The sequence below is a fragment of the Emys orbicularis genome, chromosome 22 (assembly GCF_028017835.1).
Source record: "Emys orbicularis isolate rEmyOrb1 chromosome 22, rEmyOrb1.hap1, whole genome shotgun sequence".
NCBI lineage: Eukaryota > Metazoa > Chordata > Testudines > Emydidae > Emys > Emys orbicularis.
The window spans coordinates 3,536,283-3,550,167 of NC_088704.1; the positions used below are offsets into that span (position 1 = coordinate 3,536,283).

Consider the following 13,885-nt stretch of genomic DNA (forward strand, 5'->3'; position numbering starts at 1 on the left):
TAAAAATGGACAGGATAAAATATGTAGGCATCAGGACCAAGAGTACAAGAGGCTGTTTGAACCCCCAGTCTGGCCCTGAATAGAAACGTAACAGTGTATTTCATTTCTCAAATTGGGAAAGGGGCAGGAAGGGTCCAGACAAGTATAGTCAATAGCATTAAATCTTCACTGGAAGGAGAGACAAGTTTGAGTCCCATAAGTAGGATCCTACCAAATTCACTGCCATGAAAAACGTGTCACGGACTGGGAAATCTGGTCTCCCCCCATTAAATCTGGTCTTTTGTGCACTTTTACTATATACTATACAAATTTCACAGGGGAGACCAGCGTTTCTCAAATTGGGGGTCCTGACCCAAAAAGGAGTTGCAAGGGGGTCGCTAGGTTATTTTAGGGGGATTGCAGTATTGCCACCGTTACTTCTGCTCTGCCTTCAAGATGGGTAGCCGGAGAGTGGTGGCTGCTGACTGAGGGCCCAGCTCTGAAGGCAGCGCCCCGCTAGCAGCAGCGCAGAAGTAAGGGTGGCAATACCATACCATGCCAGCCTTACTTCTGTGCTGCTGCCTTCAGAGCTGGGATCCCAGCCAGCAGCCGCCGCTTTCCAGCTGCCCAGCTCTGAAGGCAGCGCCACCGCCAGCAGCAGCGCAGAAGTAAGGGTAGCAGTACCGCAACCCCCCCTACAATAACCTTGTGACACCCCCCCACACAACTCCTTTTTGGGTCAGGACCCCTACAATTATAACGCCATAAAATTTGAGATTTAAATAGCTGAAATCATTAAATTTATTATTTTTTAAATCCTATGACCATGAAATTGACCAAAATGGACCGTGAATTTGGTAGGGCCCTACCCACAAGGCTGAGCAGCAGAGCAGGCACTCAGATACCATGGTGATGGGCACAGTATAAGAACCTAGAGAGATGGTAGCTAATGTTATCTGTATGTCTGTCTGAACATATTGTTAAGTGAAATGAGAAATAGCATCAGATGTAATGTCTGCATTTATAGCCAGTCGAACATAGCAGGGGTCACTGGCCAAGGGCATAGCGTGCTGAGATTACAGAGAAGTGTGGGTAAGTTAAGGAGGTGGGGACTGGACTCTAGTCTTGGAAAACGCATGTGTGAATATTCAGCAAGTTAGATGGGACGAAGGGAGGAAAGGACTTGGTGCTGATTGGAATGGCCACAGCAGAGTGTGCCAGGCTGCATAGATAATACAGTGCATTTCACAGCAACAAAGATGATTAGGGCTGTGGTAATATGTAGAGAGATTTTTGTGAACTCCTAGAGCCTGAGTTGTTCCTTCAAGGACAAGGGGACGCAACCCACAGGGGCAGCTGGATCAGGAGAATCATTTACCCTGGAGGGAAGGCAGGACCGTCAGGGATTCTACCTCATTGCCATGCCATGTTTTCAGGAAGTTCCTGGATCAGCATGCAGAGGAGCTGCTGCAGCACCTCCGTAGCTTTGCGCGCTAGGATGTCCTCTGTGTGAACTCCACTGCAGAGGCTGCCTGGCAGTGGTGCTGATCTCACCCACTCCCCAGCCACTGCTCTTGGTGGACTTTCTGCCACTAGGGTCCTGTAACCTCAGACTGAATTAGGCCCATAATTCCCCACCCCAGCAACCTTCAACAGCACCTGCCTTCCCCACTGCCCCCCACCGCAGCATTCACCAGGGCGTTCAATACCAACGGAGAGACACATTGGCTGGGTGATCGGCAATGAAAGAGTTAACAATGTCAACTTCTAAATGGTGGTCAGTTGGCCTCAGCATTAACTCCCCCTGAGACTGAATGGGGCACATCCCACTACAGTCCCTGTTCCTGTGTAAACTCAGGCAGACATTGCTGCATCAGTCACTGCGGGAAACTTCCCCCTAGATTATGCTGCACGGTTCCGAAGCGGGGGAGGGGTTCTACGGCATGTTTGCTTTGGGGTATAGCACAACGGGTAAGGTTAACAAGGTCATTCTGGTCCTGGAGATATTGGCGGTTTCAGGGGGACTCCCTGTACCGATAATGGTGAATGCGGCTAGAACCAAAATATCCCTAGAACCGGAATGAACTTCGGAAGTGCACCTCCTGCAGTGGCTGGGTAGGACCTGCACCTGCTCTCAGGTGAGGATGGACTCCGCGCTTGTCTACACTGGGGAATAGCTATTCCGCATTGGTTAATCCATTTTGGAAGTGGAATAAGAGCGACTCGTCGGGGAGCTAGTGTGGAGAAGCTATTGCATTTTACATTCCCTAGCTTATTTCACAACTAACTTTCCCATGTAGACAAGTCCTAAAATAAGTCTTTCTTTTCCCCATCACAAGGTCTTTGACTCCAGGAATGGCAAAATGTGGAGTGGGCACAACACAAAGAGATGCCGTTAGCATTGGTGACGCTTCCTGGGGTTACCCAAGGTTGGGAGGCACCTCGCTCCCCTCTGTCCTTGCCATGGGGAAGCCCCGTCTTTGTCTGCCGGGTTCAACTCCGCAACTCCATCAGCCATGGGCAACACACACCCTTTGGGCCTTGCAGGTCCTGCTGTCTCTCTACAGGTTAGCGATAGGCACACTCCAACCCCTGAATCCTCTGAGCATCTCCCTGATGTGTCCAGCCGCTGGTCCACTGGACCCTCACAATATTCACAGATTGGCTGCTTCCAAAGAAACAATATACTCTAGCTTACCAGGCACCTCCGATCACCACTCCGCTTAACACACGGCACTTGCATATGTACAGAGTGAAATAAAGTCTGTTTATTTAACAGAGATTTTCAAGTAGTTGCAAGTGGAAGAATGGAAACAAATGGTTACATATAAAATAAAATCCTAGCACACATTCTAGAGCCTAGACTTAATTTACTAGATACTCTTCTGTCTAACCAAGTATTTCTCAGCAGCACTTTACAGCCAGGTTGCCTGTGACCCTCCTTTCATGAGACAGACGCACTGTCACCTTGCCTCTGAGGTGATGGATTCCATGTGTTTCTTTGGCCCCCAAGATATACCAATCCCATCCTTTGTCTTTATTCATAAACTGCTCACCCCCTGCTGTTGGTTTCATTTTGTAGATTTGCTCTCTTGTAGATTTCTCAATCTCTTCTTTTGCCTGTGGCTCAGTATGCAAATAGGCACACAGTGAGGCATAAAACAGAACACACCAATCATCGCATAGGGCGAGAGGTCTCTGTTACCTCCTGCCTTGAAGGAACATTTCCAAGGTATAGCACCTCCTGGTGATTTGCCTTAACTCCAAGACCTTAAGAGTAGGGCTGTCAAGCGATTAAAAAATAAATCGCGATTAATCACATGATTAATCGCACTGTTAAACAATATTAGAATATCATTTATTTAAATATTTTTGGACGTTTTTCTACATTTTCTAATATATTGATTTCAGTTACAACACAGAATACAAAGTGTACATTGCTCACTTTATATTTATTTTTATTACAAATATTTGCACTTTAAAAAACAAAAGAAATTGTATTTTTCAATTCCCCCATTACAAGTACTGTAGTGCAATCTCTTTATCATGAAAGTTGAACTTATGGGAGATAATGCTGCCAGCTTCCTGTTTACAGTGACACCTGAAAGTCAGAAAAGGCATTCGCATGGCACTTTTGTAGCCGGCATCGCAAGATATTTATGTGCCAGATGCACTAAAGATTCATATGTCCCTTCATGCTTCAACCACCATTCCAGAGGACATGTGTCCATGCTGATGACGGGTTCTGCTCGATAACGATCCAAAGCAGCGCAGACCAACGCATGTTCATTTTCATCATCTGAGTCAGATGCCACCAGCAGAAGGTTGATTTTCTTTTTTCGTGGTTCAGGTTCTGTAATTTCTGCATCAGCGTGTTGCTCTTTTAAGACTTCTGAAAGCCTGCTCCACACCTCGTCCCTCTCAGATTTTGGAAGACATTTCAGATTCTTAAACCTTGGGTCGAGTGCTGTAGCTATCTTTAGAAATCTCACATTGGTACCTTCTTTGCATTTTGTCAAATCTGCAGTGAAAGTGTTCTTAAAAAGAACAACATGTGCTGAGTCATCATCCAAGACTGCTATAACATGAAATATATGGCAGAATGTGGGTAAAACAGAGCAGAAGACATACAGTTCTTCCCCAAGGAGTTCAGTCATTTTTAACGAGCGTCATCAGCATGGAAGCATGTCCTCTGGAATGGTGGCTGAAGCATGAAGGGGCATATGAATGTTTAGCATGTAAATACCTTGCAATGCTGGCTACAAAAGTGCCATGTGAATGCCTTTTTCTCACTTTCAGGTGACACTGTAAATAAGTGGGCAGCATTATCCCCCATAAATGTAAACAAACTTGGATGATTTAGTTGAGGATTGGTCCTGCTTTGAGCAGGAGGTTGGACTAGATGACCTCCTGAGGTCCCTTCCAACCCTGATATTTTATGATTCTATGATTGTTTGTCTTAGCAATTGGCTGAACAAGAAGTAGGACTGAGTGGACTTGTAGGCTCTAAAGTTTTACATTGTTTTGTTTTTGAGTGCAGTTATTTAATAAAAAATCTACATTTGCAAGTTGCACTTTCACAACAAAGAGATTGCACTACAGTACTTGTAGGAGGTGAATTGAAAAATACTATTTCTTTTATCATTTTTACAGTGCAAACATTTGTAATAAAAAATAATAAAAAGTGAGCATGTACACTTTGTATTCTATGTTGTAATTGAAATCAATATATTTGAAAATGTAGAAAAAGTCCAAAATATTTAATAAATTTCCATTGCTAGTCTATTATTGTTTAACAGTGCGATTAAAGCTGCCATTAATCACGATTAATATGTTTAATCGCGATTAATTTTTTTAAATCAATCATGTAAGTTAACTGCAATTCATTGACAGCCCTACTTAAGAGCATCATTTTCAGGATAGGTACATAAATCCTTAAATATTATCCGTACATACATTTCATACTGGTTATGATGACCAGTGGGCTACTGGCTCTCAGTAGAGATCTCACATGCCAGCCTTCAATGAACTGTTATGCAAATATCCGACCCAGGGGATCCCTGTAAAACCCTATGACCCCCCGTGTCCTCTGCCAGTTGGCATCAGTGGGTCCCTAGGTCACTGTATTCTTAGCTCATTTCATGTCATTGTCTTTCTGATTCACAGCTCTAATGACTAATGATCTTCAGAGGGGGCTTTGCATTAGTAACTGGCCTGGTCTACACCTCTTTAACCATACCAATGTAGTTAAAAGGGTACAACTCCCCCAGTGTGGATGCAGTTATACCAGAATAAAGGTGCTTATGCCAGTAAAGCTTATTGCCATGTGGAAAGGAGAACAAACTATGCTGGTATAAGGCGCCTTTATACCAATATAACTGGGTTCATACTAGGGGTTGTATTGATATAACTATTTATACTGATACAAAATCTCTGTGGGGACCAGGCCCAGAGTAACTGTGAAACCCTGTCAACTTGACTTCTTATCAGCGGTTGTCCATTGTTGCCTCATTGCCATGACATGCTTTTAGGAAGCTCCTGGATCAGCATGCAGAGGAGCTGCAGCAACAGCTCAGACACTCACACGAGACTGAGACTTTGCTGGCCAAGACGCATGCTGAGCTGCAGGTCAGGTTTCAGCAGCAGGAGGCACAATTGCGTATATTAGAGGAGGGGAAAAAAACAGCATTAAATGAGGTAAGTTACACATGGCTGCTCTGGGGATGGCTGTTTGGGAAGGGGACAGGTTGGTGGCATAAATGATGCTGCTGTTCTAATGACTAACTTCAATACAGACCATCAAGCTAAGAGTCAGTACTTCCCTGTCAGCTGATAATGCTGCTGTGGAGAATGTGGAAATGTTTGTGGCCTTGTTATGAAAGATATGTGTGACTCCATATCCTCACTCACTTTGTATTGCTACCCACTGGGTGTGAAGGAGTTAATTTCTCCTCTGGGACAGGCGGATAGGGGATGGGGATGTTGGTGTCACGTAGGCCTGCCTGGGTTGGTATGAATGAACTATCAAGAACTGTCCCCATACGGATGAATTTGCCTTGGGAGATACAATGGAGGACCAAAGACTGGACATTAACTTTTAATGGCTGGGAGCTGTAGGAAACAGGACGTGTGAACACGGCATGGCTGCAGCTGGGGACAAGAGGCTTGGTATGAGCAGACTGGGATAGAAGATTGCAGCTGCCCAGGGTAGAGGGGAAAGAAACAGAGAGAGATGAAATCCAGGAGGCTTTGGACAGCAGGGGCAGGTAATTCCGCCAGCATGGGCTCTCAGTGAAGTTTTCCTTTTCCACGCTAACCTAAGGACCCTTTAGTACCGTGCTCTAGTGGTGTTCTAGTTGACTGGTAAATGCTGGTTTTTCTGAATAGGTTGTCCTGCTTTGCTAGAAATCCCCGCTGGTTGTCTTGCTCCCCAGTGAAGTCTCCACCAGGAGTCAACGCTCATTTGGACCCACTAAAGAGCCACAGTGAGAACAGAGGCGCTGGAGCCAGAGGGCTCAGTCTCGGAGCAGTGGAGTTGCAGGGCCCGTGCCCAGAACTTGATAACACAGGGTCAAATCCTGAGAGGTTCTGAGCTCCTGCAGCTCCCACTCATTTCAACAGGGATTCCAGGTGTTCAGCATCTCTTAGGGGCCTGGATTAGAATATGAGTAATGTGAAAACAGAGGGAGCTCTCTGTGGTCCCCTTCACAACACCATCCCACCCCCCTGGTTAATGCCTGGGCTACACTTAAAAATTAGCTCCACCTAGCTGTGTCGCTCAGGGCTGTGAAAAAGTCATGCCCTGAGCGCTGTAGTGAGACTGACCTAACCCCTGGTGTAGACGCAGGTAGGCAAATGGAAGAGTGCTTCTATTAACCTAGCTACTGCCTCCTGGAGAGGTGGCATAATTGCATCCACAGAAAACCCCCTGCCGTTGGTGTAGGAAGCATCTACACTGCAACACTGCAGCTGTGCCCTTGTGTCATAGACAAGGCCTAAAGCTTATTGTGACTAGAGCTCCGTGGGAGGGTTGGGTGGGGGCAGGAGGATGGAACAGGAGAAGGCAGCCCCTTTCCTTTCAGAGCATGGGGCCTTTTGCACAGCAATCCATGTGGGAGACAATACACCTGGGAGCTGTGTCCCTTCACTCTGTGTCCCTCCCAGGAGCAACAGGGAAATCCACATTCTTCCAACTGAGTTAGGAAGAGGCAGACTCCTCCTGTGGCAAGAGCAGGATAGACTAGATATGATTGTTCCTTTGTCTGGTTACTGGGGCAAAAAGGAGGCTTTCTGACAGAGAAGCTGTTGAGCCCAGAGCCGGGAGCACAAGGATTGAAAGGACATTTTCAGTCCCTACATTTTTTTAAAGAGAAATTCTAAAACATGCATCTGTTTTTCAGCAGCTCCAGTGTCAAAAAACCAATCAGAACCTTTCAGAGCAGCTGTCGCTGTTGCAGCAAGAGAAGGAAACGCTCCACGAGGAATATGATCGTCTCCTGAAGCAGCTCGATATCTACGTCAGGTAATTACCAAAGCAGCAGGGGCCACGGAGAAATGAGGTTGCACTGCATCTACTCTTTGTGTCCCTGTTGTGACAGTGGAGTGGCTTATAGTGTAAACTTTGGTCTCCCGTGTAAAATCCAGTCAGCACTGAGAGATCTGCTTTCAGTTGACATCTTCAAAGAGAATCAGGCAGAGTAAATGTCCCACTTCTGCAGCTACTTCATTCTGTGTTCTTCCATTCAGGAGCTGAGGGAGGGGCAGGGCACAGGCACCATGTGAGCAGGTGCACACAGCACTGGTGCTGCAGGACCTGCACTGGCTGTAGAGCTCTTCAGCCATTTTTCATCTAAACGTTTTTTGACGGAAAAGTCTTTTACAATCAGGTTTGAACCAGACTCACAAAACATTCCAGTTTCAAACAAGTTCACAATATTTGAGGTATTTGATTTTGGTTGAAATGTTTTGATTTTTTGAAAAACTTTGAAACAAAATTTTGAATTGTTTCCAGAATGTCGTTTTGTTTCTTTCTGAGCAACTGTAATTGTCTGCCTGTTGGTTTCCAGGTGGAGTTGAACGTACTAATTTTGACCTATACAGCCTACAATGGCTTGTGTCCTGTCTTCCTGAGAGACACCTCTCTGGGCCAGCCTGCCACAGCAGACACACTGCTGGCATTAAAGAGAAAGAGTTACCAGTACGTCTTCTCCATGAGGGAATCTTTGCTTTGGAGCTAGCGCCCTCATTACATCCAAAGTGGCCTAATGTGTTGACCTTAAAAGCCCCTGCAAAAGCCCATCTTCTTGACAGGGCATTTGGAGAAGTGGGTGGTGTGGGATGGGGGATGTTCTGCTGATTTGATTTCGTGGCTGTGAGCTGGTTTATTGTGTTGTGATGTGATGTTGGGTGGTTATTTTCCAGCAGCTGGTTGTCAGGGCACTTACAGTCTGTATGTGGGCACGTTTCTGGAGTTCAATCTGCACCAATAAGTGAATAAATTGATGAAGATTTTAAGCAGCAAGGAAGGAGACGCTCTGACTGATTATCCTGGGAATGGAGGGGTGAACGCAGAGTGCGGAGTTCACTGCCGCATTACCCCAGTGTTCTGCCAGTGTCACGCCGCAGGTTCCAGGGATTGCAGGGCAGTAAGACCAAGTAGGGAGGAACTGAGCCTGGCATCTCCAGAGCCAAAGCTGAGAAAGGGAAGCTAGACGTGGTTGAAGCCTCATCCCAGGTTTATTCACTAGACAGGCTGGAATTGCTGTCTGTCCTGGTCTCCTGGGGAAGGATTGGATCGGACCCTTCTAGGAGCCAACTTGTGGAAAGCGTGGGCCCTGCTTCAGAAACTGCTTTCTGATCGGCTGAAGTTGTAGCTTATTTAAAAACAAACAAAAACCAAGGTGGGCAGACCCAGACGTGAGGTACAGAGACAAGAGCCTTGTTACTGTGGTTTGGAGTTTGGATTCGTGGCCAATAGGAAGATGAAAAGTTTGTGGGCTCATCTCTCAACAGTCATGCTCCCCACCTTAGGGTGCAGACAGTTCCCGAGGCCGGCAGGCTTCTGTCTGAGCTAACAGAGCTCAGAGGGCTCTGAACTGGGCCCAGAGGTTGGTACCGCTTCTGGGGCACATTCAAAGGCTGGCTTTGAATGGGGGAAGTTGGAACCATTTCAGAGAAACGACAGTATCCGTCAGTTAGGCTGGTCACTCAGCATTTGGACTGGCTACATTGACCCCACAGCAGATCCACTGGGTGTATTGTTCCGCCTGGGCAATATTCTCCTTCCTCTCACCCGTCCCGGGATTGTACAGATTCCATGTGGCAATCTGAGCAAGTGCTAGGCATCTAGTGTATTGTTCTTCGTGTAAAAAACCAGTCAAGCATTTTAATAGGCTGCTATTTATAGAATAGAATATCAGGGTTGGAAGGGACCTCAGGAGGTCATCTAGTCCAACCCCCTGCTCAGGGCAGGACCAATCCCCAGACAGATTTTTGCCCCATACCCCTAAATGGCCCCCTCAAGGATTGAACTCACAACCTGGGGTTTAGCAGGCCAATGCTCAAACCACTGAGCTATCCCTCTCCTTTCTCAGGAAACACAACGAGCGGCAACTCCGCCATAAAGCCAAGCTCCGCAGAGCCAAGGAGACATTTGTTCATGAAGTGAAGCAAAGAGATGTGAGGATTAAACAGCTTGAAAGTGAAATTGTGCTGTCCAGGAGCCAGACGGGAAAGGTGAGGAAGCAGATGACAGAGCTTTCCACTGGGGTCAGGGCCGGCTCCAGGCACTAGTGCAGCAAGCAGGTGCTTGGGGTGGCCAATGGAAAGGGGCGGCACGTCCAGCTCTTCGGCAGCAATTCGGCAGCGGGTCCCTCGGTCCCTCTCGGAGGGAAGGACCTGCCGCCGAATTGCCGCCGAAGAATGAAGCGGCGCGGTGGCGCTGCCACCGATCACGATCGCGGCTTCTTTCTTTTTTTTCCACCGCTTTGGGTGGCAAAAACCCTGGAGCCGGCCCTGACTGGGGGGCTGCTGCTCCAGGAGGGTCCCAAAGTGGAAGCTGCCCTAGCAGGGGCACTGGCATGCACGCCTTAGGAACTTAGCATGGCCCAGCTGTTTGGATGGAGGCTTAGCTCATGTCGCACAGAGCCCCCAAGGCAGACGTTGTGTGTGTGGTTCAGGAATCTGGGAGCCAGCATGGGGAGCTAAGAGCTCAGCAGAGCCCGTACCGTATAAACCACTGTGAGTAACTAGACAAAGGCTCCAGTCCTCACCGAGAGAAACAGGTTCACACAAAGGGATTGTCTAGACCAAGCTTGTTCGGCGTTATGATGAGCCAGAAAAAGGACAATATTCGGGAAGTGAAGTCACCTCGTGTTTGAACCACCTGCCCAGGGCTTAATATGTAATGAAAGAGGTGCCGGGGTTCAAGCAATTTCTTTACATCCATAACTGACCTGCCAAGCCCAGGTGTGCCGGGCTCTGACCTGCCAGGCCCAGAGGTGCCGGGGCTCTGACCTGCCAGGCCCAGAGGTGCCGGGGCTCTGACCTGCCAAGGCCAGAGGTGCCAGGGCTCTGAACTGCCAAGGCCAGAGGTGCCGGGACTCTGAACTGCCAGGCCCAGAGGTGCCGGGCTCTGAACTGCCAGGCCCAGAGGTGCCGGGGCTCTGAACTGCCAGGCCCAGAGGTGCCGGGGCTCTGAACTGCCAGGCCCAGAGGTGCCGGGGCTCTGAACTGCCAAGCCCAGAGGTGACAGGGCTCTGAACTGCCAAGGCCAGAGGTGCCGGGGCTCTGACCTGCCAGGCCCAGAGGTGCCGGGGCTCTGACCTGCCAGGCCCAGAGGTGCCGGGGCTCTGACCTGCCAGGCCCACAGGGGCCGGGGCTCTGAACTGCCAGGCCCAGAGGTGCCGGGGCTCTGACCTGCCAGGCCCAGAGGTGCCGGGCTGTGAACTGCCAAGCCCAGAGGTGCCGGGCTCTGACCTGCCAGGCCCAGAGGTGCCGGGGCTCTGAACTGCCAAGCCCAGAGGTGCCGGGCTCTGACCTGCCAGGCCCAGAGGTGCCGGGGCTCTGAACTGCCAGGCCCAGAGGTGCCGGGGCTCAGCCCTGGCACAACTTAAGCCCTGCTCCAACCTCCCAAGCCCTTTGCTGCTGCATTTTCCTCAGACTTTCCAGAAAAGCCCTACGCTGCCATCCAATCCAACACAAAATGTCAGACAGATCAGTTCAGTGTGGATAAAGTCGGGAAGGTGAAAATCAGGCTAATCAAGCCACGCTTGTGTAAGAGAGAGACGAGTATCTCTCTGTGGTTAGGTTCCAAGGAGACAGAGGCTTCCTGGGTACCACAGATCAGTGGTTCCCTGTCTGGTTTTGGAGGAGCCCACAGTCAGTGGCTTGGCAGGTTGGTGACCCCCACCATGTCATGCCATACCTTAATACAGTTGCCATCATCTCGCTTTCTTTCCACTGTTTTTCTCCATCTTTTCTGTCTCTGTTCTCCCTTTATTCTTTCTTTGTGCTTTAGAATCCTTCCCTGTTGCCCATTTCCCCAGCAGGCCAAGTGCTGCTTGAGAGGGCTCAGTAGAGCAGGGCTGCATGCGCTCTTTCAGTTGAGCAGAGTGTCGCAAGAGCAGAGCAGCAGCCAAAGCTTGCAGCCCCCTGCACAGCTGAGCACATGAGGGGCTGCTGCAGGAGTAGGGGTGAGTGATTTCTAAGGATTGTTTTAGTGAGGTGGGACAGATGTAGATGGAGCAGCTTTCTCTTCCCCCTCCCACCCGCTCCTCCGGGGTGCCTCTTGTGCCTTCAGTTAGCCTGAGGCACCCACCCACCTTAGGAAACAGACCTCAGAGGAAGTTCCATTTACAAATTCTCTAACATACAGGGTCACCCTAGTTTCTGGCGTACCTGCCTCCACTGAGCACGCTGCAGTTGCACCAGGAACGGGTTTGGTCGGTCACATTAATTGATGTATTTTGTGTATTAGAAATCCTTTATTTTAAGGGAATGCAATTCCCCAATATTTAACAAACCCAAACTGCCCAAGTGCAGAGAACCTTCCCTTGTGGTGGGCCTGCCAGGGGAGGGCAGTGGTGATTTTACTGTGACTGGTGCTGCCCAGTAGCTCACTGTTGCCTGGCCACAGTAGAAGTTCCTGGAATACCCAATGTTACTTATTGAGACTGAGGTTTTCTGAATTAATTTGCTCTTTTCTGCAAAAACACAGGTGCCTTGGGGAGAACTCTGTGACTGGGAAATGAGTGGGATTGTCTCATGTCTGCTTCTGATGGTGTCAAACATTCTTTCCACCTGTCCATCTGAAATGCCATTGGAAGAGTGTGACTACAAGACCCTTTCCAGGCCACATAACATCAAAGACAATACGTATTTTATAATCAGACCCCGGATGGTGACCTCCTTTATACAGCACTTCGAGATCTGTGGATGCTATATCAAAGCTATTGTTTCATGCTGTTTTCTTAACCACAGGAACATGCATTGATCAGACAGATCACCACGGAGAATGAGAATTTGCTCCAAGAGAAAAGAGAACTCTTACAGCAGCTTAATGAACAGGAAGAAGTTGGATGGAACAACAAATGGATCATTTCCACAATCCAGAACAGGTAGCCATCAATGCTGTTACCGAGAGCGCTCCTGGGCCAGAGTTCAAAGTTAGCCCTTTCCGCCAAACTGCGTTCTCCAGTTCTGTGCCAGCGTCACGCCGATGAAATCCTCCTTCTGTGCATGGAGTAAAACTAGGGTAGCTGCTCCTCATGCCTAAAGGATGTAGGCAGGCCACTTCACGGCAATAGCTGCTTTGAAATGGCCCTGGCGCGGCATGGAACATGACTCGGTGTAGAACTGCAGGGGCAATGTGTTTGAAGGGTTTAAAGGGTTGTTTGAGTTTCTCAGCAGAGAGGTTGAGAGGAAATGCCCCTTTGAACACAGAAAATGGTTAGGGTGAAGATTCATGTGCAGAAAATAAACTGTGCCCTTTCTCTGTGACCTTCTCAGAGTGCAGTTCCTGGATGAAGAAAACAAGCGACTCCAGGAAAGCACCCTGCAGCTTTCCAGTCAGGTTGGCGTTCTGGAACGTACTCTGAGGAACATCCAGACCCACAGCTTAGAGGTGAGACGTGCTGCCTTTCTCTGTAAAATGGGCACATCTGAGGAATTTCACCCTAGTCCCTACCAATGTACCTCAGCGTTAACCTCCTCTAGACACCACAGGAATGTTTGGTATATATGTCCGTACAGGACCAGCCTTTCAAAAGTGAGTAGTACCCACAGTTAAAACCGCCAGAAGGGGAGGTGTATTATTAGTGCCCAGTCCCCTAGGCATTGGACTGAGCCCCACCAACTCATTTCATAAATGACCCCCCCCACGGATTGGCTGGTAATGTTACTCTTGATTAGCTGAATTGGAGCCAGTGGCCTAGATGTGCAAGGCTTTGTGGCTCATTTCCAGTCTGCTGAGCCAGCCAGTGCCCTCATCTGTTGTGTTATTAGGCCACTTGTCATTGTGACAAAGGCGTCACTCTTTCTTACCTTTGTTCTTTTTTGTTTTTCAGTCATTAAAAATATCCCAATGACGTGTAAGGTCGGGAACCAGGAAAACTTTTTTAAAAGTGGGTAATTTTAGATATTTTACACAAACGACCCCAAAATGTCAAACATGGGAGCCTAAATCCCTACTTTGGCACCTGAAGAGGTGTCCTGATTTGCAAAGGTGCTGAGCACTCCCATTTCCCATTGCATGGGCTCAGGACCTCTGAGAATCAAGCCATTTATTTGACTGGGATGTTCACAGTTTAAATTAAATAGGAATTGAGTGCGTAACTCCCTTAGAGACCTTTGAAAATCACAGCCTAAGGGCCTAAATATATCTGAAGCCATGTCTACACTACAGAGC

General features: G+C 48.3%; 1 protein-coding gene across 1 annotated transcript in view; it reads left to right on the plus strand.

The window, feature by feature from the left end:
- Nucleotides 1–13,885, plus strand: part of CCDC30 (coiled-coil domain containing 30) — a 117,307-nt gene that overhangs the window by 99,590 nt on the left and 3,832 nt on the right. The window contains exons 20-24 of the mRNA XM_065421120.1: nt 5,511–5,676; nt 7,389–7,501; nt 9,573–9,714; nt 12,460–12,596; nt 12,988–13,102. Coding sequence (XP_065277192.1) covers nt 5,511–5,676; nt 7,389–7,501; nt 9,573–9,714; nt 12,460–12,596; nt 12,988–13,102 — 673 coding nt within the window. The remainder of the gene's footprint in view (nt 1–5,510; nt 5,677–7,388; nt 7,502–9,572; nt 9,715–12,459; nt 12,597–12,987; nt 13,103–13,885) is intronic.